This window comes from Acipenser ruthenus, chromosome 9, assembly GCF_902713425.1.
Source record: "Acipenser ruthenus chromosome 9, fAciRut3.2 maternal haplotype, whole genome shotgun sequence".
In the NCBI taxonomy this organism is placed as follows: Eukaryota; Metazoa; Chordata; class Actinopteri; order Acipenseriformes; family Acipenseridae; genus Acipenser; species Acipenser ruthenus.
This window is the reverse complement of record NC_081197.1, coordinates 11,088,668-11,113,064: the sequence shown is the minus strand read 5'-3', so window position 1 is coordinate 11,113,064 and position 24,397 is coordinate 11,088,668. Positions and strand designations below refer to the sequence as shown.

The following is a 24,397-nucleotide window of genomic DNA, read 5'->3' as shown; positions in this document are numbered from 1 at the left end:
AAGTTTTTTAGATCATAGTAATTGTTTTAAGATATTCTTCTGTTGACAAAAAAAGTACTGTAGAAGTCCATTCAGTTGAACAATGAGCTGTTGTTTATTAGTATCTTGTAGACTTAAACATTAAACATTAAAAAGGACTATTTTGAATGTTCAAGAATGTAGAATTCTCTTTGGAATTCTCTTTTTAATTTACAGTTCATCTCTTTTAATGTGTCACCTGCCAAGACCGGTCAGTGTTTAGGCTTTGTTAACAGTGATTGACAGGTACCAAGCAGTGTGCTGGCAAGAGACATGTGATTAGAAAGATGGCTTTTGTTCATATTAGGGCTCCCACTGTCAAGCCTTAAGGAGCAGACTGTACTTTAAGGTTTTATATTATATTGAGAAGTGGGCTACCATGCTAACCTTTTGAGATAAAAATAAGGTTCTCAGAAATTTTTGTTATCCAGTTTTAGTTATTGACAGTGGTGCAGTAAGGATACAATGTCCACAACAAAGGGTGTATTTACAAGAGGTCCTGGTTTATTTAAATTAAACTCTCCCCTCTACCAGCAATGATATCAGGGATTAAACAGTGGGCTTGAGGTCCCACAGACAATAACACAATAAATGCAGTTCCAGGGTGCAAGTGCCCGTGCTCCGTGGTGCTGTAACAGGTTGTGATGGGGTGGTAGTGCTGGCTCTGTATCTTCAGCTCCTGTGGTACTCGTCTGCCAAAATACAAAACAACAACAAACACAGCAGCGCTCTGGTCTCCTAACGTGTCAACGTAAGGGGCCGTGCTGATGTAGCTGCATCTGCTTTGTACTGCTAAACTCCTCCCCATGATCAGTACGGAGCCACGCTCTATCCAATCACCATGTGCCCCACAGCTGATCACAATAGAGTTGTTCAGCAGTCTTACAGCTATGCCCTTTCACCAAGATGTCCGACTTCAGGTTATTAATGTAATGTAAGTTATTAATGTAAAAATGAAACCACTCTGTTTGATGTTAAAGTCAGCTTCAATATCTTTTGGATAGTACAGTACTACTGTATTCCATGCAAGGTTGTAGGGTAATTTAGTAAAGTACTGTATGATATATATATAACACTTGTACCACAATGAACTGTCACAATAACCTAGGCCATTTCTGTAATTTCACATGCATAATAGAAGGCGACATCTTCTAATGACTTTACAGCTTGAACTTGTTTTCTGTCTGTGTGCCAGTTTTTTTTTTTTTTTTTTAACAGAAGAAACATATGGAGGTGATTTGTTTCTGCTTGGTAGCCAGTATGAGGCACGCAGTTAATTTCCATTAACCCACAGCAGTTGTTTGTGTTTTGTTCAGTCAAGTATTGTGTTTAACCTTGGGAATGCTATTAAGAGAGCTCGGATCTTAATTATTTTTGGCTGTTGACTCGCTATAGCTGCTTTCATCAGGTACCCAGACGCACGTTAAAAACTACATACAAGCCGCTGGGTTGTTCAAAGTCTTTAACGGACACAACTCTAGAGAGGAAATTCTTAACAAACAACACAAGAAAATGTGTAGTGTAAAGAGAGTTGATACCCATCTATTAAATATCATCCCTGGGGTGATGTCAGAGCCATATTAGATGAGAGGCAGAACAACTTTTTATAAAGTACACACTGGTTACAGTTTTAGTTTCTGCTTTCTGGTTTGTCTAATGTGAAGTTTATTTGAGTAGCTTCTGTGTATCAAACGTTTCCTCTGTTGTGCAGAGTTTAAATTAGATTGGACATGCTGTACAGTAAGGACACAATGAGTGGCTGTTGCTTGGGGCTCTAGCACTTGCTGGTCTCTGAACTGACCTTTATACCTTTCTTTAGCCAGTAAGTACCCTTTCAACTCTTCCTTACCGTACAGTTAAAACAATGGTTTGTATTTTAAATTATGAAAATGTTTCTTCTTGACTCAGTGAGAGCAACAATTAAATGGAGACTATTGACACACTTACAGCAAATAATTATGAATGTCACAATACGGTATTGGCAGAGGTTGACAGAATAGAAAAGTTAAAGGTACTGTAGTAGAAAAAAATACTTTTTATCCACTTCTTTTTGTTTTTGTTTGTCCAAACATTTGTCCAACAAAATTTAAAAGAATGATGAAATTTAAGAAATAAGAAATTTCAAATCAAAATGATGTTCTGAACATCCTGTGTGGCAGATGTTACTGCTGTATAAGAACATAAGAACATAAGAAAGTTTACAAATGAGAGGAGGCCATTCGGCCCATCTTGCTCGTTTGGTTGTTAGTAGCTTATCGATCCCAGAATCTCATCAAGCAGCTTCTTGAAGGATCCCAGGGTGTTGGCTTCAACAACATTACTGGGGAGTTGGTTCCAGACCCTCACAATTCTCTGTGTAAAAAAGTGCCTCTTATTTTCTGTTCTGAATGCCCCTTTATCTAATCTCCATTTGTGACCCCTGGTCCTTGTTTCTTTTTTCACGTCAAAAAAGTCCTCTGGGTCAACATTGTCAATACCTTTTAGAATTTTGAATGCTTGAATCGGATCACCGTGTAGTCTTCTTTGTTCAAGACTGAACAGATTCAATTCTTTTAGCCTGTCTGCATACGACATGCCTTTTAAACCCAGGATAATTCTGGTTGCTCTTCTTTGCACTCTTTCTAGAGCAGCAATATCCTTTTTGTAACAAGGGGACCAGAACTATACACAATATTCTAGGTGAGGTCTTACTTATGCATTGTACAGTTTTAACATTTCTTCCCTTGATTTAAATTCAACACTATTCACAATATATCCGAGCATCGTGTTGGCCTTTTTTTACAGCTTCCCCACATTGTCTAGATGAAGACATTTCTGAGTCAACATAAACTCCTAGGTCTCTTTCATAGATTCCTTCTTCAATTTCAGTATCTCCCATATGATATTGCAGTAGTTTTTGCCTTAGGAAAAGGTAAATGACATGATGCATCGAGAGGCGCTGTACCTACTTTCAATAGAAAAGAGCCTGTTTTATTCTCAAAGCAGTGCAATAGATTTCTACTCTTGAAATGTGCTCTTTTAACTGTGGAATGGATTCTCAATGCCTGACTGACCACTTCAACCAGCTCCTGCTACAGTGAGCAACTGATAAATTATATCTATATGCAGCAATCATGGAGAAACATTCAGGTTAGAAATTATGTATGATTCTATTATTCTACATAAATATCTTGAACTTGTAAAAATAATGCATATGTTTTAACATCAGGGTGCACTCATGCAGTAGGTGGTCTTTTATAGTAGAAATCTCTGATCACAATCCCAAAGGTAAATATTTTACAATTTTTTGCTTTCATTGTGGGGGTAACACTTTATATAATGACTGCAGAGGTAGTATATTCTAAACGATTTTCAGTTATGCTTATACAGTATTCTCTGGCTAAGAGAACACCCCTTGGGAAGCAAGCAAAGTGTTCTTATAGTTCTCTAAAATTAATTTAGCCACCAGACACAATATGAATCATTCAATCAATAAATACATATGTATTACTTGTCATGATGCACATGCATCAACATATGAAATGAATTGAATAAGTAAAAGAAAAGCAATAGGCAAGTGTATGTTAATAAACTATAATAATAAAGTAACAGACAAGCTAACGTTAATAAACTAACTGTCAAACTAAATGAACACAGCACCCCTACACATGTTAAATGCAGTAGAAATATACAAGACATGCACATTATTTAACAGAATGATGAAGCAACTCACCAGAACAGAAAACACCAAATTGCTTGACGACTTGTGTCTAATTCATACCCTCGTATTAAGAATAAAATCAATCCCCAATATATATATATATATATATATATATATATATATATATATATATATATATATATATATATATATATACACAGTACTATGTAACAAATGAATGCACTTAATTAATGCACTTACCCGTCACACGCGATTTCCGACTCCGTCACCAGTTTTCTGATACAAAGCCCATCTCTTCAATGTTACAATTTATTTGAATATCTGTCACAGCCCGCTTTTTTTTTTTTTTTTTAATTCTCTCTGCTGCCACATCAGTCTGTCTCATATTGTGCAGTTACACAGCGCTTTGTGATGTATTTTATTTTTTATCTGTGATCTTTTGTTGCTTTTGTGCATTTTCATTTGCAAGTGAACTGTGACATTAGGGCCTTATCGAGCACTATATTATGCAATTTTGAATATTGACTTGGGATACTGTTAATTCTGGAAACTGTGTTTCTTTTGGTTTTGTTAAATTGCATTGCCTTTTACATTTTACGCAGTTCTGTGCATGGATAACATTTAGATTTCATTTTGTTGTTAGGTCGTTAATGGAAAATTTTACATACCACTACATATGGATTTAAAAGTATGTACTGTATTACAGTTGTCGTCTCTTTCGTTTTGGCAAGTGATATTTTCAGAATCATATCGTTCTGAATTAAAATACTACTTCTGTTGAAAATATAGTACTGTACCAACAAAGCCAATACAGTACATCTAAATGGAAGCCTACTTATTTTAAAACAAAGTCCTTTCAGATATGTGTTTTTGATATTATATCTTTTTTTCTGTTCCCTGAAAAATGGACAAGGGTTGGAACAGCCCAAAATGAAATAATCAGATATGCGTCACATGCGTTTAACCGTCACTGAAGCTGACTGGTAAGATTCATGAAATTATTTTGTTAGCAACAATTACTCTAGGTGTCACCTGTTCTTATTTACTGTAGAAGAAGATTTTGAAAAGCAGTTTACCTTTAAAGTATCAAATCCTGTTCCATATAAGGTTAAGTTATAGTTTTAAACTAGTGCACAATATCTATGAGTTACCTGTAACTTTACTGTTCGGTAGTTGAAGCCAAGCCATGAAAGATGAAGCAGATCTCAGATGAGCTACAGTATTGAATAATCCTGTAGAGGTTAGAGATTTTAGATTCACTGCATATTTGCTCTTTTTTTATATCAAATCAAACATTTCCCAGATTTTTATTATAAACAGAACTTCAAAGCTGAAGGGATATGAAGATTTAAAAATGTTATGCCAAAGTTAACACTAGAATACTGCATATTATACAGAAAATGTTAGACGATTAGATACAAAAAAATTAGAATATTAAAGTTACTTGCTTGTCAAAAATTAATAAAGCAATGCTAACAATTGCAATCCCATGTTGACTGCTAACCTTCTAGTGTTGAATAAACCATGCTTGCATTTGCTCTTTAAACTAATTATCTGTAGGAGATTTTGTAGATTTTTTTTTTAATGTATTTATTTTTTGTTCAGGATACAAAGACAAGTACAATCCCTACAGTCCTTCCAACTTCACAGGACATGCTGTGTAGATTAGATCCCCTGCTAGCACAATACTGTGCAAGTATGCACTACTGGAACAGTTACCACCTGCTCATGATTTACAAAGACAGAAAAAAAAAACGCTGCAGATTTTTAATTATTTAGTACAGTATAATAATGTTGAAGTCTCAGCATCAGTATTTGGTGAAATAAGTAGAAGGTTATTATCACCAGCAGGAGATGCATATCCCTGGCAATGACTGTGTGTGGAGGTATGGGGGTAAATAGGGTATGTTGTTCTGCTTTTCCGACTGACTGAATGTTACAATGACATTTTTTCACAACTATCTTGAGAACATCTTATCCAACCATGATGAAATAGCATGTACTCCATAAACATTCATGAAGTACTGTAGTTATTCCTCGAATGATGGTGAACGAATACCTGCAGAGTGGGCTGTCTGTGACTGAAGTATTCTGTTTGCATAGCAAGTACTGTACAATGGATCCAACTGAATACATTTAAACAGCTAGATTTAGGGTACTACTTTCCTTATTTGAAAATTTGGAACAGTGTGATTTGCCCGGTCATTCTGCTGTTGGACTTGAATAAATGCAAGATGGATTTCAAAAATGAGATTCTTCCAAAGTAGAAACCAGCCTTTTTCAGAGTTTTTGATTTTTTGTAATAATGTTCTATGGTTTGGGACCATCAATGTGCCTTAACTAAACCTTTTTACTCCATTGAATCACTCCCTACTGTTGTAATGGACTGTGCTTCCCAGTGGGGGTATTGTGTGACATGTAATAAACCATGCTGTAAGATTGTATCTTCTCTATAAATAACCTCCCACACACCTACTGCATGGTTTCTCTTGCACAGGTGCAGTAATTTTACTGCAGAGAAGGAATGAAATATTCACACATGAATTTAGGAATATAAAGAGTATGTATGTGCAGTACATAACCACCCACAGTTTTCGTATACTGGCGAGTCATGTTTATAAGCGTGTAGCACTGCAGTGTCTGCATTGGTTTTATTATAAAACATTTTCTGTGAAAATAAAGTACCTAACCTCATAAAACTTATACCAATCATAATTCATCTTTGATGCAACTGGAGTTAGGTAATTGTACCAATGCATTGACTAATTACAGTGTATGATGTTTTGCAGTATAAAATCCATTGACTAATTACAGTGTATGATGTTTTGTAGTATAAAATTCTGGTGTGAATAAATCTTTCATTACAAAGTAGATGTATGATTTCCACAGGCGATCAGTGGGACATTAGGCAACCAGGCAGAAAGCAACTTAGAATGATGCTTCACCATAGCTATATTCCCCTTTACACCATTCCCCAGGTTGATAATAACAGTACATTGATATTCTTAGTTTTTTTGCACCATACAGATATAATTTGAAGTATTTTTCAACTCAGTTTCAAGCAGTGTTTGAACAACAGCATGATACTTTGTGGACCTGTAGCCCATTTGTATTTTATAAACAAAGAAACACAAACCATAAAATACTGCAGTAGTGTACATATGCAGTTTTCAAGATTTTGGGCTGGTGAAAGTTCACATATAAACTGATATCTAAAGGGTTTTTCACACTTGGTTGTTCGTCCCAGGGTGACCCGGGGGTGAACAGGCAAGCGCATTCACATTGCCAGTTTCAACCCGAGGCGAAACTGTCAACCTGGGACAAACTCACCCCTGCCAGAGACTAGGATTGAGAATTTTCCACCTAGGTCAAAACGTTTGCCTCGGGTTGAAAAATGAAATGTGAATGCAACAGGGTTACGCTTGCCTCGGGTTGAAAATGAACGTTGAGGGCCAATGAACGTTGAGGGCCAACATGCATCAGCGCACCCTTGGATGAAAATATGTAGTGTGAAACATGCAGGGCTGAACTCAGGGAGTCACCCCAAGGCCACCCCTTGGCGACTTGACCCGGGGTTGAATGGCGTAGTGTGAAAACGGCTTAAGTTGTTTTTGTTGTTGTAATAAGATTATTGCATATATTTTTCTTAATTAGTTCACTTCTCATGTAAAACTGATATAAAACGATGCATAAAAAAGAAAGTCGGGTAGCAAATATGTTCATTTTTAATCTCGTACTACATAAAAAATAATTGTGTGAATATAGTTATTGTTACAGCTGTGTATAATGGTTTTTAAAACAAGATTCATTTATCCTCCTTTTTACATATCCGCCCTTACTCTGGTCCCACCGCAGTCGGATACGCAACAGATTACTGTACTGTTTTAAAAACTTCAGAACCATAACAATATGAGTACTGCATTACTGTGCTGTATCCCTTGTATTATTAAAACCATTGAAAACTCATTTTCAGAGTTACAGACATTTCAGACCAACGACCAACCTCCATTCCCAAGGGGTTTGTTACTCCAAAGTTCTACTGTACTGTATTAAATACATTGATGTGCCCAAATAAAACATTATATTTTAATCAACATTAATGGACAGTAACTAGCTCTGCTTGAAATTAAGACTGGTAACCATACATTTCAGATTTTTGTAAATCAAAAACACTGCCGTCATTTGTATTCAAAAAGAAAACTGTTAATACAACAGACCATCTGGGTGTTATCAGGCTATGCAGCTCCCAATGTCGGTCTAATTATGACACTGTGTTGTTTTTAATGTTCACGTTGTCTGGTACAGCACATTTAGTACTTACTAGGAAGTAAATTATGTAAACAGGGCCCAACTCATGGCCCCATGATAGTTCAGTGATTTGTCTAATCACGATTCCACATCTCCATGCATTGAATCAAGGCTGTGAACCACTTAACTGGGACCAACTACAGTACAGTCAGAACTACTGTAGGTTAATGAGGTTTTCTTCTGTACAAAGTAAGTCCCATAAGAAATGTATCTTTATACATTAGTTTGGTATGTGGTTTAGTGTAAACAAATTAAATACATAGTAAAATCAATTTCCCGAAACTTAACTGACTTCAGTTCCTGCCTCCCTTGTCAGCGAGTTCAGCATTTAAAGGGGTACTGTATAACATCTACCTAATAATTTGTATCTTACCTGTGTAATATCACATTACAGAATGTGTGCTGTGAATGATTTCTGTTTAGATTATTATTTCCCCAGCTTACTAACCATTCCAGCAACACAAATATTTCTGAGAGAACTTCTTAAGGCTGATGTTGGGGATCATATTAGCGCTGCTCTGTTCAATTAGATCAGTCTCTCTGAAATGTCATGCACTGACTGCAAAGCAGTGTCTGAATGTGGATTAAATCATTTGCAATTAAATGATTTAAGTCTTAATCTGTATGAAAATCGGAACTTTTTTTATTATTTATGCTTGATTAATACCACTTGGCTTTTTTTTTGTTGTTAATTATTTACCAGTGTGGAGAATCAACTGGATTAGTTTTCTTTGATTCTTGTTACTGTGCAGCATATTGTTTCCAGGGGCAAACAGGGGTAATATATATATATATATATATATATATATATATATATATATATATATATATAGATATAGATATAGATTGGAATACATAGGTACACTAAACTGTTAAATTGTTGTTTTAGTTTTTGTTTTGTTTTTGTTAAAAATTGTATTTTACAATTCGGTCAGTCATATTGTGTTTGTTTATTTTGTGAACACATATGTGCCATTTTCTTTCATCAGCTTTTCTGTCTACAATCAGGTGTTTGAATGGCAGTCGGTATCTTTATTGTCATTTTATGTTGTGTGCTGTAGATTAAGGACAGTACTACTTTTGTAATGCGTCTTGTTAGCCTGTGTAATTGTTATGGTCCTTGTTTATGAATGTTAACATAAGGAGGTTGCTTTTGTGCTGAATGTCTACAGTAGACATGCAGTGTAGGAAAGCATGTGGTTTTTAGACAGCAAATTTAATGGCATTATTATTATTATTATTAGTTTATTTAGCAGACGGCCTTTATCCAAGGCGACTTACTGACACTAGGGTGTGTGAACTATGCATCAGCTACAGAGTCACTTACAATTACGTCTCACACGAAAGACGGAGCACAAGGAGGTTAAGTGACTTGCTCAGGGTCACACAACGAGTCAGTGGCTGAGGTGGGATTGGAACCGGGGACCTCCTGGTTGCAAGCCCTTTTCTTTAACCACTGGACCACACAGCAGGGTTACTTTGACTGTTTTTTGTCATTCTAATAAATGTTTACATGACACTTTACCTTTGCAGTCAACGCACAATGTTGAACATCTAAATTAGCAATTTAGGGCAACCTGTGACCCTTACAGTACGTGTTGTAATCATTTCAGCGGTCCGTTTATGGAGGTGTTGCTTCTAAGATAAAACTGTCAAAAAAAAAGTCCCTTCCAACTGTCATCGTTGGCATTTCTGCCGCCAGTTTTCCGTGTCTGACAGCTTCTTAATAATACAGTCCTGCGATATGAAAGTGTTCGGTGCTAGAAGCCATTAGAGATCAAGTGTGTCAGTGATGACAGCTTTGAAAGGTGGTGAAATGTGAGAGGTGGTCTTACAGAGATTCCCCTGATCCCTCTGCTGCAGTTCATTTCACAAGCTCAGAAATTGGAATAAAGATTTCTGCATATTAGTCTAACATATCGGCTAAGCAAAGCATTGTGTAAATGAATTTAACAGGCTCTACAGTACAGTACATATCACTGCTCCTCATATGAGCACAGTATCTGTGTGCTTCTGTTCAGGTAATGCAGGACTAAGGTTACGTGCGCATCTACTAATGCGTTCAACCGAATAGTTGGATGTCAAAGGAAACTAGTAGATGTCATTGCAATGGCACAATACAAGAAGAAACTGCTGTGTTGTACAGAACCTTGTGTGTTCTTAGCCCAGATGAAATGCCTTTTGTTTTCTATCTCCTAGGATCTAGAGAGTATACAGCAGTGTAGGAACTCGGGAGGTAATGCTGGCTAAAGTCCAAGTTCCGTTTAGCAGGAGGTTGTGTGGCGGTTGCTCTCTGTGTGACTGAAGAGCCTGGTGGCAGACAGAGGAATGCTGAATGGGGCCCAAGCCTGTGAAAGAAGACTGCCCTGATTGATGATTCCAATGGGGCTCTTTATTGAATGGCTGAGCTGAAGCAATGATGTCATCCCTAGCAACAGGTGCCAGGACCTTTGAGTTTTTGGAGTGCTTGACGTTTCCATCTTTTTCAACGGCGACTAAAAAGAAAATGGGGCTACCCCAGGGTTGAATGACACTTCTTTTACCACCACTGTGCAGAGTGGACTGAAAGCTGAGAGAATAGTGAATCCAAACAGTTGGAAGAGTTTGCGCAGCAAAACTTTGCTTTGTTAATGCCAAAAGTTTTCCTGTTACTGCACTTTTAAGTATCCTTTCCAACCTCTTAATTGATAAGACACTTTAGTGCTTGTCTATTGGATTGTCTGAACTAGGAATGGAACATCAAGGGTCCCAGTGGAATTTAAGAAATGTTAGGAGGTAAAAGTTTAATATGATTTGTACTGGATTCAATAAAAAAAATGCTGCAGTTTGAACTTGCATAATTTCCCTAATAATGCAGCATCCACAAATCTTCATATCATACCTCTAAATTGAAAACACACATATCTGTTAAGATTACTGTTTGCATGTGAAAACAGGTATTCACAATGTGTTTAAGAAAAGAGCATCAAATATGAAGCAAAACAGCTCAAGAGAATGACCCATATTTGTCCTGGTGTACTAAAGATATACTGTTTGCTTTGTGAAATGTTTATTTGTCAGCATTGCTTGCCAGGAGTAAAATACTGTAATAATGACTCAAACTCCTTTTCTTATAGACATTCTAATTCTCGCTGACTGATTAACAGCAGTTTAATATTCCTTGGTTGAGGCTTCTAATTAACACTTATTAGGCAGCATGACAATTATTTTAGTGTAAGTGTGATAATGCAGAAGCATGGGCACTGAATAATTTGACACATTTTACAAAGTTAAAACAGAATGTGCAATCTGCAATAATGCTATGGAATAATTATCATATTGGAAAACACATGCTGACATGGCACAAGTATTCAGAATATTAAGTATTTGGAATACTAGAATATTCCGAATGCTCTGTATATATGCAGGCGGAATTCTCTTATTCCTTGGATGTTCTGCGTTTCCATGGTAAACTGAATATTCATGCATGCGTACCTTGCTTCCCACGGCAAACCAAGAGTGCTGATTGTAGTAGAATGGTTTGTTGCTTATTGTAAAGAGCTGGTGGTGTGGACGTATATTTCTGTTATTTGTTTTTGTTTTTTCAAATCAGGAATCTGATATTTTGAGATGATGTACATGCTTATGGGTCTTAATTCAGTGCAATGTGTTCACACAGACATGCACGCTTATGCCTTTATTAATATAACAAGGAGACAGATTGAAGATGAGTTGCCCCTGTTTAGCCACGCACATAATATATATATATATATCGACAGCTGTAATTGTACATCAATTACATGCATGCTGTTTTTAAATTTTGACGTATATTTACAGATCTAGCATGTATTGATATTTGTTTTCTGTATATTCTTTTGTACTCAAATTGTAAGAGCATATTATACTGTCCTATACAGTGCCCCGATACCTACTGGTGAGTGGCACTTTAGAAATTTTGAAAAATAAATAAATAGATAATATGCCATAGTCTCTTCACAGGTTCGCAGCAATGCAACTTCTCTGAAACGCAGGTCTTTAAATAATAGAAATAATGTCTGTAACTGGTCATAAAAACTAAACTTCCACCTGAAGTTTTCCAAAGAGAAGACGCAGACATTTCTAGCTCACTAATGAGATTGAATACAAATCATATTCAAATGTATTAATGTCCTTAATTAGTCTATTGTAAATCAGTTTAATCAAACTTTAGAGTTAAAGTTTTGCCCCTAAAATCAACATTAATTTTATTGTGAACACAGTACTGTGTCACTGAATCACTGCTATAGCTTGGTGTGGAGAGTATTGAGGTTTACTTCATATAGTCTCAGCTATTTAATTGGAAAATTAAAAAGAGTAAATTAGAAATTATGGCACTGAAAATTAAGCATTAGCAACATTTTAGTAGACAAGGCTTTGGGCTACAAAAGTTCATGACACATTGCTTAAACATGGCTGTTTTAATAGGCTCCTGAAAACCACTTACACATTATTAACTATCAGTCATTCCTGGCATCTGTGTACAAATGTAGGTCACTTTGTAGCTTACTCGTTAATGAATGCAAAGCTTTAAGCCAGTGGTGTGCACTAATGTGTTGTTAGGGACACGCTGTTAACTAAAGATGTTCCTTTTGGCAATATTCATTTGTTTTTCTTCTGTTATGTGTGTTGGCGGTACAGGAATGGTTATTTAGCAGACTGCCTTAAACACTTCCAGAAGATATCTGATGGCAAAGCCATTCACTTAAAATCTTGGTTTAAGTCCCTGACATGCATTGGATCAACCAAAAACTTACAGTACACAAGACAAGATCATCACATTCTATATATTCTCGAGTTAATTTTTTTGTAGAGCAGTAAAATGACTAATACGTGTTGAAAACACAAATGTTACCTCTGGAGATGATTTTTGCACAAACAGCAATGGTAGCATTTGCATTTGTGGAATTCAAATACTTTAGTTACTCGTACAGTACTTCTCATATACTGTGAACCACAGGCTTCCATTTGAAACCCTTGTATTCCACTGCACTGTGTAATTTATGTATGTCTAAATGAAAAAGGCAAGTATATTTGTTACAGAAATACTAATAGTAATAGTAATAGTACAAATAACCTGTTAGCCAGGTAGCCTACGGTACCTTATAAATGTCACGTGGATCAACACATGAGCTACTTGATAATTAATGTATTTCTGAATTCCTCTCAGTAAAATGAAGGATTTGTTTTCCACCTGTTTCACACAATTACTTCCTGTTAGGCTGGGAATATGTAATTAATCAAAGGTGGATTGTTCAATATGGATTTTCACTATTTCGTCTAAATATCATTCTTGTTTGTGCAAGGTCATATATAATTTATTTGATGGATTTTTTTTGGGGGGGGGTGGGGGTGTTATTAAATATATCCAATTTCAAGACTGAAATGTCTGAATAAAGAATGCAGAACAATGGGATGCAGTTCTATACTTTACAACTGTAACAAAACAAACGGATGCATTCACAGCAAGCTGTCTTCAGAAAGAGACACGTATGAAGCTTCGTGGCAGTGAGTGCTTCCTCTTGGGGGGGTGCTGGGAAAGCTGCTGTTGGTTGAAATGAAAGCTCTGTGAAGGCTCATGACCTTCAACGGGTTGGGAGGTTACCAGTGCGCCCTGCTTAAATGTGCTAATCTTGCAGTTTACTGAGCTCATGGCAGCCCTGTATCCCACCGCTTCTCCGTCAGTGATCAAACAGCTCCATTGTCAATATTAGACAAATGTATTTCATTAAAACGTATTTTCAAATGCAAAGTCTGGATGCTGTGAAGGCTCCTTTCCAGTTGCAAGTACTATAGCAGACAATTGAATAATTGTTTTTTTTGTACTAGAATAATATAGTGTGCTGGGGTGAGCTTCTGGTTTTCATGTTCAAATATGCATTCAAAATGTAAGCAAACTTTCTAATATTCTTTAATTTTGAAATAGCTAGAAAACGTTTTAAACAGACTAAACCGAAATGCTGATAATAAACAAATACCTCTCATTGTGGTGTGTTCCATGGAGAAAGTATAGAAAGTTATTTTGTTTTATTCAGTTTTTGAAAACACTAGCAACCCCTACAGTACTATGAGAGCACATCTATACCTCTCGGGGGGGACCAAGGAATCTGGTGTGTTCTGGTTCAATGTGTCCTCGCAATAGATGGAGAGCATTTTGTTTGTTTGTTTGTTTTTTATACTAGACAGCATTGTCAGCATGTATCTCAGAGGACATGTTATTGTGACTTTTTGTGCAAGAGTGATTTCATAAGAACCAGAAAAAAAGTCAAGACCTTGGTGACATGAGTTGGAAATATGGTATTACTGTGTGTAAGCTCTACAGTCTGCCAAATAAACTAACATATTTGTTTACGACTGTAAGTCGCCCTGGATAAGGGCATCTGCTAAGAAATAAATAATAATAATAATAATAATAATAATAATAATAATAATAATAATAATAGATTAAACCCCCAAGTTGCCAGAGACAGGAAAATAAAGCGGTGGTAATTGAAACATGTATTGTACAACTATGGCCAAACGTTTGGCATCACATAGAATTTTAGGATTAAGACGTAAAAAAAAAAAAAACTATACGAACATAATTTAAATCTTCTATTTAACGTGGTCCGTGTACATTCCGGCCAATCATTTTTGCATTCTAAATCGGAAATCAGAAAACCAGAAAACGACTTGTTTTTTCTATTTCGGTTTTTCATAAAAACAAAAATCGACCAGTTTTTCATTTTCCAATTTCTGAGTTTAAAGTACAAAAACTGATTTAGGCTTGTTTCCCATTTTTCATATTGCTTTTGTAACAAAGTATTCAAAATGGAATAATCTAATACAAAAATAAATAACAGACCATTAAAAAAAAAAAAAAGTACTGATGTGTGCTCTACTCGTATCGAATGTGTCTCGTTGTCATGACAGCAGTGTGGCGTAGTGGTTAGGGCTCTGGACTCTTGACCGGAGGGTCGTGGGTTCAATCCCAGGTGGGGGACACTGCTGCTGTACCCTTGAGCAAGGTACTTTACCTCAATTGCTCCAGTAAAAACCCACCTGTATAAATGAGTAATTGTATGTAAAAATAATGTGATATCTTGTAACAATTGTAAGTCGCCCTGGATAAGAGCGTCAGCTAAGAAATAAATAATAATTATGTTTTCTGCATCAATACATTGATATCTATATCTATGGAGATGCACCCCCCAAGTGAAACAAATTGGGTACCCATGAAAGGGGAGCTCTAAACATAGGTGAGCATCCTGGACAAATGTGCTATGATAATATAATCCAGTTAAGTTTATAAAGTTAATTTATAAAGCCGGATATAAATATTATATGAACCGTAGGTCTTGAAGGAGTTACATAATTTTTAAGATATTAAATGTTGTGGAGTGTTTTCATGCTGCAGTGGGGGGTTCTTTTGTAACAGAATATGGTGAAGGATGGGGGTGAATTCTGTTTACAGTTTCGCACTCTATCGCAGTTCTGTCTTTTGTAAGAGCTGAAAACCGCAGGGAGAGGACATGTTAGCATCTTACAGAGCTTGCCATAGGATCACTAAAGGGGCTGGCACGCTTGGTTGAATAGGTCTGTCCCTCTTCCGATACGTTAGTATATCTAAAATTGTTTAAGTGTGTACCTGTTAGAGAAGCATTAACATATTTCCTGCGAAGTATTGTCTCTCCAGATATCTGCTTGAATAAAGACTACCTTCTTTGTCACCGACTCTTGTAGATTGATTTCATTTTCCGTCCCTGCAGTCTGTTATTTATTTTTGTATTAGATTATTCCATTTCAAATACTTCGTTACAAAAAGCAATATGAAAAATGGGAAAACAAGTCTGAATCAGTTTTTGTATTTTAAACTCAGAAATTGGAAAATGAAAAACAGGTCGATTTTTGTTTTTATGAAAAACCGAAATAGAAAAACGAGTCGCTTTCTGGTTTTCCGATTTCCGATTTAGAATGCAAAAACGATTGTCCAGAATGTACACGGACCTAACGTCATGTAATACGGAAGCCATAATATTAGTACAGTGTTTCATGTTTTCAAAATGTCACATTTTTCAATTTTGTTTTTGTTTTTCTTTAAGTATATGGAAAACTACAAAGCGGTATGTAATTCAGTATGTTAACATTACGTTATTCAGCAGGTTTCAGTCGACATTATGAAGCAAAATGAATGAATTATTTTGGGTGATGCAAAAGTTTTGTAGTTGTAGAGTTGCCCGCACTGAAAGATTGCCTTTTGAGCTAAATAGGTTGCCCTTTGAGCTTTTTAAAGATGTTTTCAGGAATTCTAATCATTAATTGAATCATTAAGGCCAACGGGAATGCACTCATGTGCTGTGTTTGTGTGACTACCTTCCACAATCCTCATCAAGCTCTACGTGGATCCCCCACGTACAGTAAAGGCCAGGTTTATGTTTCAGACTTGGATAATGTCTCGCCTTGACCATGCCATTAATATTTTTTCTAGGTTAACAATGTGGATACATTTATAGAAGGTGTGCTTTTTACTCAGTGATTCGGTTTGCCAGTGCTTAATCATGGAAAAAGAAAAAAAAATCACATTTGGCCATTTGTCACATAAACATTTATTATACTGCCTCCCTGCTGTGCCAGTGGTCTGTGAGAAATGACAGCCTGTGGCTATCAGGCCACCCATTTATTATGATCTCGGTAAAAACTGTACTATTGCAGCATAATAAATAGGGTTTTCTATCGTAGCCTTTTCAGACAATACAGTGGCTGTCTATTTAATGCTATAAAAAGTGAACAATAGGGAATTGCATTTTCACCTTTATCAATTCTCACATTATTTACTACATAATTACTGACAAGAAATCAAGAATGTGGAGCAGTACCTTAGGTGGCATACTGTGGCATTCACCCCAGTGCTATGTAATCTTTAATGTTCATGTCATGACCTAGACGCCCCAAGGACAGCTATTAAACAAGTTCTACATGTCAAGAATGCTGAAGTGCTTTTCGAGCTGTACACTTGAATGATCCCAGCATCACACACCTCACAGAACATGTCAGCGAGTAAGGTTCCTATCAGAGGGGACATTATCCAACTGGTAGCTGGGCTCTAAAGCTCCTGAATCTTGAAACATGCTTTGTATTTCAACATTAATTTCAAGCAGCCTAAGATATTCAGGCCAGAGTATAACCTATAAACACATCTGAAAAATGTCACACAAAAACAATAGCATTAATATCCTCTGCAACAGTCATCTACACTGTAGGTAATTGGCCTGGTTGCTGGTAAGTGCTCTTCACTTCCGCTAGGTTCACCTAACTGCTAGTTCATTAGCAGGTAATTTACAGTTGAGTTAGACATTAAAACCTGTTTGAGAACTTCAGCATGATTCTCGCTTTCCATTAGTTGTAATTTGCAAAGATTTGGAGGGCGGATTAAAAACAAAGCAATCGTGATTGATTGGCATGTTCTGCACCAAGTGCTAATTTGATTGATTGCTTTTTGTTTTTCAGGTCTTATCACTACAACATCAAGGAAGTTAGATAGAGAGCAGCAGGCGGAACATGTTTTGGAGGTAAGAAGCAAGTTAAATATGCATCTTTTACATCTCTCAGTGGGGCTTCATCTATGCAGTACTTTGTTTTGATTACAGTAAATGCAGTTGCTTTCAGAGACTGCATCAATAAAATGACAGAACCACAGCTGGTATATAACAAGTCCTAAAAACCAAAAGACTGCTTTGAAGAGTTTGGGCACGTTTAGTTTTTTTTTTTTAATAATGTATTATGAAATTATGTTGGAAGCAGCATCAGCAGCCATGTCTGTGAAAATACCACCTCATCAACTGTGTTAGATTCCTTAATGAAGATAAATTATAAGATGCCTGAGCTTGAAGTACTAGAGCGAGGTTCAGTGACATTTAAGGGATCTTTTTTGAAGTGGTTTCCTTTCATAAAGAAAGATTACTGTTAAGTTTCCCTGATACATCTGTTCCGACCTCTTATTGAATGGGTTCAGAGCTATTTCAAGTCATTATAAAGTAAGTACTGTTCATATGGTACAGTAAAATTACATTCAGGTTATGGTTGGAATACAAATGGCAATAGCACTGTATACAGTACTTAAGTTAAGTTAGTAGACAAATTCAGTTTTTAATGAGATACCGAATGTATACAAGTCCACAACAATTATTTCTGGACAATGTATTGTACGGAGAAATAGGAAAAGTGACATATAGTTTAATACACATTCATTATTATTATTATTTATTTCTTAGCAGACGCCCTTATCCAGGGCGACTTACAATTGTTACAAGATATCACATTATTTTTTTACATACAATTACCCATTTATACAGTTGGGTTTTTACTGGAGCAATCTAGGTAAAGTACCTTGCTCAAGGGTACAGCAGCAGTGTCCCCACCTGGAACTGAACCCACGACCTTCTGGTTAAGAGTCCAGAGCCCTAACCAGTACTCCACACTGCTGCCCTACATTCATACATTAGCTATTAGTTTATGACATTGCTAGGTTTATGTGCTTAACATCTATGGGTGTCCTTTATACTATAGCACCTTACTGTATGTACTGCAAGGCCCTGTTGTTCAACCATAGCAGTTAATTGGAAAACAATCCCACAATAAAGCTCATTGCCATTAATGCTGTTGCTGTGTTCAGTCACTAACTCTTTCTACTCCTTATTGAAGACCTTCTTAATGCAACTAGAAATCCAGTGTACAGATCTGTATGAAATGTATTTTTGTCTACAGCTTGTCCAAAGCTTTAGTATAGTCAGTATGGTAAGTAATGTATGACACAGCTTTTAATTCAGTCTACATTTCTTGTCTTTGGCACCTCCCGTTCTAAATTGTGGAAATAACCCTCTGATTCTGTTAACAGTAGGGTATCTCCATGGAGATCTATACCACTTAAAGCAGTACCCAGATTGAGGTTTATAGGTAACGTTTGGCCCAAATATTATGTTTAGGGTTAAATAATGATAATTTTTTGACAGTTTCCCCTGAAAAATGTAATGTTCTTGGCACGCATTTAATAAGCTGGAAGTAAACAACCATAGAAAACAGCTATAGCTCATTTGGGAATGCTTATTTTCAAGAAACTATTCTGCATGTACTTTAGTACATTAAAGCAACTTTTACCTAGGGTAGGTGGGTATTTTAGCCAAAAAAGAATGCACCGCCTAAGATTGAATAGGGGTGAGAATGCAGGTGGAACAGGTGTTAGATCACAGTATAAGGGTGCTACTGCTATGCAGACCAGGATCAAACTTGTCTGGAGGCATTGCAGAGTTCTTTAGACTTGAAACTCCTTGCGCTTGTTATCAACCTATTGTTGTAGTAATATCTGTATAAGGCAGCTCTCTTCAGGATCAAGTGCATTCGGCCTGACAATGCGTACAGTAATGCAGCAGAGAGTAGGGCTTTATTAACAGTTACCATCAATGAGGTCTAAGAGGCAAGACGTGCAATCAATATTCATTCTATTACCCGCCTGGTGCTTTTACATGATTGTACCTGCAAAGCTTGGTCTATATGGAGTGTGTGTGATTGGTATGCCTCTGCAGTTGATCATGCTGTAAGATACTGTATTAAAAAGTAAGTAGCGGGGTTCAAAATGTCTGCTCTAGTGCACTGATAGTGTAAGGATTATTTCCCACATTGTCAAACGGAACAGAAAAGCCAGAGCACTTGTTATGTTTTTTTAATTCCTGCAGTGATTTAGAGGACAAACCCCAGTGCACTACAGCGGACATTTTGAAAATAACTTTGAAACAGACTTTAAAGTTTAAAGTGTAAAAAATTGTCAGGATGTTAACAATGAAAAGAAAAGGTACAGGTACGGTATTTAAACAGTTGTAGCAACACGTGGGGACGTGTAACGCTATATTTTTAGGAACCTCGCTACTTACTCTTTAAATCCATTGTTATGTGCTTTTCATACAGTGTTACAACCTTGAGATATTTGAACGAAAGGGATATAAATAACACTTCTATGTTCATGACACTTCAACATATTGCTCCTGTGCCATTTACACAAGAGAGTGTTTTTTGTTATTTCATTCTTAGGTCGAGATATAACAGAGTTATTAAAAAATTCCTCAATTCTTATAGCGTTTTTTGACAGTGACTGAGTAATGACACACTTTGATTTAGAAAGCAACTCCATTATTTATTTTGGCCCCGGGTTAACATCTGCCAGAAACCTGCCATACAGTTTGAACCTAAAAACACAGCAGATTTGGTTCATAATCCTGAGTTAACCTGCTGTGCTTAGCCATACAGCCTGCTGCCAATTTCTCTGCCCTGATCCACAGAATTAATAAATAAATAAATAAATAAATAGCATGCCACAGTGGACAAACTAAATTCATGAGTTTGGGGATTCAGATAAGCTTCTTGTTGACAGTGGGACACTGTTTACATTTATATTGCTGTGAATATATACATATATCTTTTGTTAATACTACACTTTCTATAAAGCATATCATTTAAAATAAAGTCAAGCACTGCATACCGGTTGAATTTTTGGCACAAGTGAGAGGTGATTTACAGCAGATTGTCTATCTTCGTGTCTGAACACAGTATAAACTGTACACATTCTTTCCTGCTCACGCGACCATTGGAAAGTATGTGACCGTTAGCTTTTGTAAGAGGACCAGCAGCCATTACACAGACTTTCATGGTTCAATTCCAATTGAGAAAGTGACAGTTATTAAGCTATAGATTACAATTTTAAATAAGAACAGTGCTTAGCTATTACAGCTCAAAGGAGGAGGCAAGAATGCCTCTTTAGGCATTAGTAAATACAGGGCAGCATCAATTCTTTAGAAAGAAACACGAATTTTAACAGTATAAAATTAGCAAGCTTCACGGAACAACCAAGTTGTTTCTTCTCAGTTGTATACTGTGAACATTTTTTTTATTCCTCTCAGAGAATGTGCCTGTGCTTCAAAGTTTAGCAGATAGAGTTTGAAATAAATTGCAGCCTGGAGTCTGGAAAGTTTGACTGATCTGTGATCATGCATGTGCTTGACACTGTATAACATGTACAAATGATTTAAACTGATTGACACACACAGTATATTTAATCCGTTTTCTGTACTAAGGACTTTTTGTAGATGTGTTTATGATAAATATGTAACAAGTCAGTGTCTTTGAGGAGTGAAATTAGCCCTTTTTTGTAGTACAGTACCTACAGTAGGCAAGTTTGTTCACTTTGTTACAGAAGGAAAGAATGCTTTAATAGTGTCTATTTATGTTACCATTTATATTTCAGTAAAGCACAACATATTGTACCTTGGTTCTGATCTTTTTTTTCAGTTGCGACCTGCTCAGTACTTGAGCTGGAGCACTCTTAATAACACCAGGTTTATGCAGTGGATTAAATTATACATTTTTGAATGCAACCATGCCTTTTCCTGAGCAAGAGACTGTATGCTAAACTGAAGTATACTGTATATTGTGGCACGTTTCTGTTGAAGAGAAGGGATGTTATCTCCCATTTTGTTGCAGAATTGCAGTGTAGGTTGTGTATGGACTGGCACAAAAATCTAGAATCTTCCATTTGCCTGCCCTTATTTTATACATTGACATCCCTGAGGATATTGCACCACGATTGATATATTAATGTCTTCAGTTTGCTAGTGTTACTTGGTATCTTCCAGTAAACCATACAACAGAGTTACAGTATATTTGTGTCGGCCGTGTGGATAGTCAAGTAATTGAATTTAAGATGATTTTAACGTTGTAGCAGAAAACCAACACCAGAGCTGACAAGATAAAATATTGATTTCTAAATAAATACAGCCGTCCCAGAAAGCTGGTCTGGTAGATGGATATAAATCTGCCCCTGGCATCACACTTGTCTTATAACTCACACATTAAAATCGTGGAGGGCTGACCTAATTAAAATAGTCTCCAGATAAACTGCTTGCTTGGATCTGATAGACTAAATTAGAGGAAGCATAATCTATGCATGCAGAGGTAAAAAGTAGCATCCCGCGATATGCTAGCCTGTGGCTTTTTACTGTGGTACAAGTAGCTCTTCAAAGTTAAATATGAATTTATTTGTATATTATTTATTAGAGTGTATCCTGTTTCTGTGCATAGTGTTCTATTCCTTTGTAATAGTCAACACCCATGTTGGACTATCATGCCTAATAGCAGATGACATCTTCTGTATTAACCAATCGTGGCTGGATAAGTACCATGGAATAAATGCCATAATGGCTCCAATGCCTAATGCCTCTGCCCTAATACTTTAAATACCCAGTTTGCACACATAATTGTGCCATATTATGTCAAGATGGCAAGTGGGGAAGTGGTGTGTTGCAAGTTAGATATTTTGAGACCCTACTTCTAATTTATAAAAGTCATTCCATAACCACTACATGTGCTGTACATCAGTTGCGCTGGGGTCGGCCATTTTTCTTTGAATTTAGTTAGCGCTTTCCAAGCAGAGCATCATCAGGCTATCGTATGTATCTTTCCTTACTTAGTCAACAGTGGTCTCTATACAGCTACAAACAAAAAAAAACTGTTTAGAACACAAGTAAGAAGGCCCTGTGTTATTCGTTCTAGTTTTAATTTGAGAACGAAAAGACTTTTTCATAATACAGTACAACATGTAATCATAGAAGGAAGGGTATTATACTTTTGGCAACACAACATACTATACAGAAAGGGTAATGCTTTAGAAGAAGCTGCTGTGTGAAACATATGGTTTAAAAACATCTGGTTTCACTGATAGGAGTAGTACTGCAGGATTTTATAACAAGTATAGGAATATCTGAAGCGTTAAAGAATGCAGTTGGATTACCAGAAACCAAAGCTTTACCGTAACAGAAGTCAGGCCTTTTTAGTGTACAGTTTATTCAATGATAGCATCTAAGGGCCTGATTTTCAGAACTAAAAGACGTTTAATAACTTTGTATACTCATTCACTTACAAGTAACATTTATGCAAATCTTAAATACTGTAAATAAATAAATTGGGTAATTTGTTAACTCAAGTACATGAGTATCAGTACGTACATAAACAGTTAATGAAACTTTGTGTTGTCAAAGTTATGTTGCATTTTTTAATGCTGTGTACACTAATACATATTATGGAGTCAAAACAGAAGTCAAAATGCATTGCAAAGTTGAGGGGGACAAAGATTTACTGAGCTGCTCTGTTTAACAGTACTCAAATCTGATCGATCAGCGCGGGAGGCATTTCAGAGTTCACTGCCCCATCTCTTTGTTGTTTTTTTGTTTCTTTGTAAATCAGTGGCCTAATAGACCTGTTGCTGTATCCCCTCAACTGATTTCAGCCCACCCAGAAATTTCAGTCAGTGTCATCTTTTTACCCATAGGGACTGAGACCAAGACAGTGAGCCGCGCTTGACTAGACAGATTGGAAACAATATGAATAATGCCACAGGAAGTTGTTTTTTTTTTTGTTTGTTTTGTTGTATTTAGTTTTCTTATTGCCAGTGTTTTGTGTGATGCACTGCAGGGCCACAGGAAATCCATTGTGGCCCTGCAGTGCCTAAATACTCAAAGCAAAGAAAGAAGAGAGGGCTTTTAAAGGACACTTCCAAAGGCACATAATTACAGTACCAGTGATAAAGAAGCTGACAGAATTGCTGGACTGTTTGTGCCAATGCAGTTTGGATTGTATATGATACTGCTTCTGTAGTGTACAGTATCTTTTATCCTGTGATTTTAGAACTACTGTAAAATGTAATGTTCAATGTTAAACCACCCAACATTCCCTGTCATTATGTCAAGTCCCTGTATGTCATATTTTGTAGAAGTACAAAAAAAATGTTTTGAATGAATGTTTTGAATGAATGTTGTGTTACGTCTGTTTGGATATTAATACAAGCCATCTTATTGTACCAAGCTACAGCTATAGGGCCATAGGCTCTGACTGTCAAAGTAGGGCAGCAGTGTGGAGTAGTGGTTAGGGCTCTGGACTCTTGACCGGAGGGTCGTGGGTTCAATCCCCAGTGGGGGACACTGCTACTGTACCCTTGAGCAAGGTACTTTACCTAGGTTTCTCCAGTAAAAACCCAACTGTACAAATGGGTAATTGTATGTAAAAATCTTGTAACAATTGTAAGTCGCCCTGGATAAGGGCGTCTGCTAAGAAATGAATAATAATGCTCCAGTCAACGCCAGCCAACCCCTGTCAAGAAACTTAAAATCCAGTCCACTTCTGCATTCATGTATTATACACATCATAATCTTCTTCCGGGAACCAACCTTGTGTCACCAGAGTACATGAGGTTGCCAGTCTTCTGCTGATGGATGGTGGTTTAGAGCCCTGAGCCTCTGTGTCAGCTCACAAGCCTGTGACACTGCTGAATCCCTACCTGTAGCAGAGACCTGGGCAGTTTCAGCCTTGGCAGGGGGT

At 36.6% G+C, this 24,397-nt stretch overlaps 1 protein-coding gene across 8 annotated transcripts in view; it reads left to right on the top strand.

The window, feature by feature from the left end:
• fat3a (FAT atypical cadherin 3a) overlaps positions 1 to 24,397 on the top strand; it is a 180,139-nt gene that overhangs the window by 88,376 nt on the left and 67,366 nt on the right. For 7 of the 8 annotated variants that reach the window (XM_059031131.1, XM_034923644.2, XM_034923642.2 and 4 more), the window contains one exon: positions 17,489 to 17,550. In XM_059031131.1, the coding sequence (XP_058887114.1) occupies positions 17,489 to 17,550 (62 nt within the window). Of the gene's footprint in view, positions 1 to 10,186; positions 10,519 to 17,488; positions 17,551 to 24,397 lie in introns of those variants that run through there. The other variant, XM_059031132.1, reaches the window with a different exon arrangement.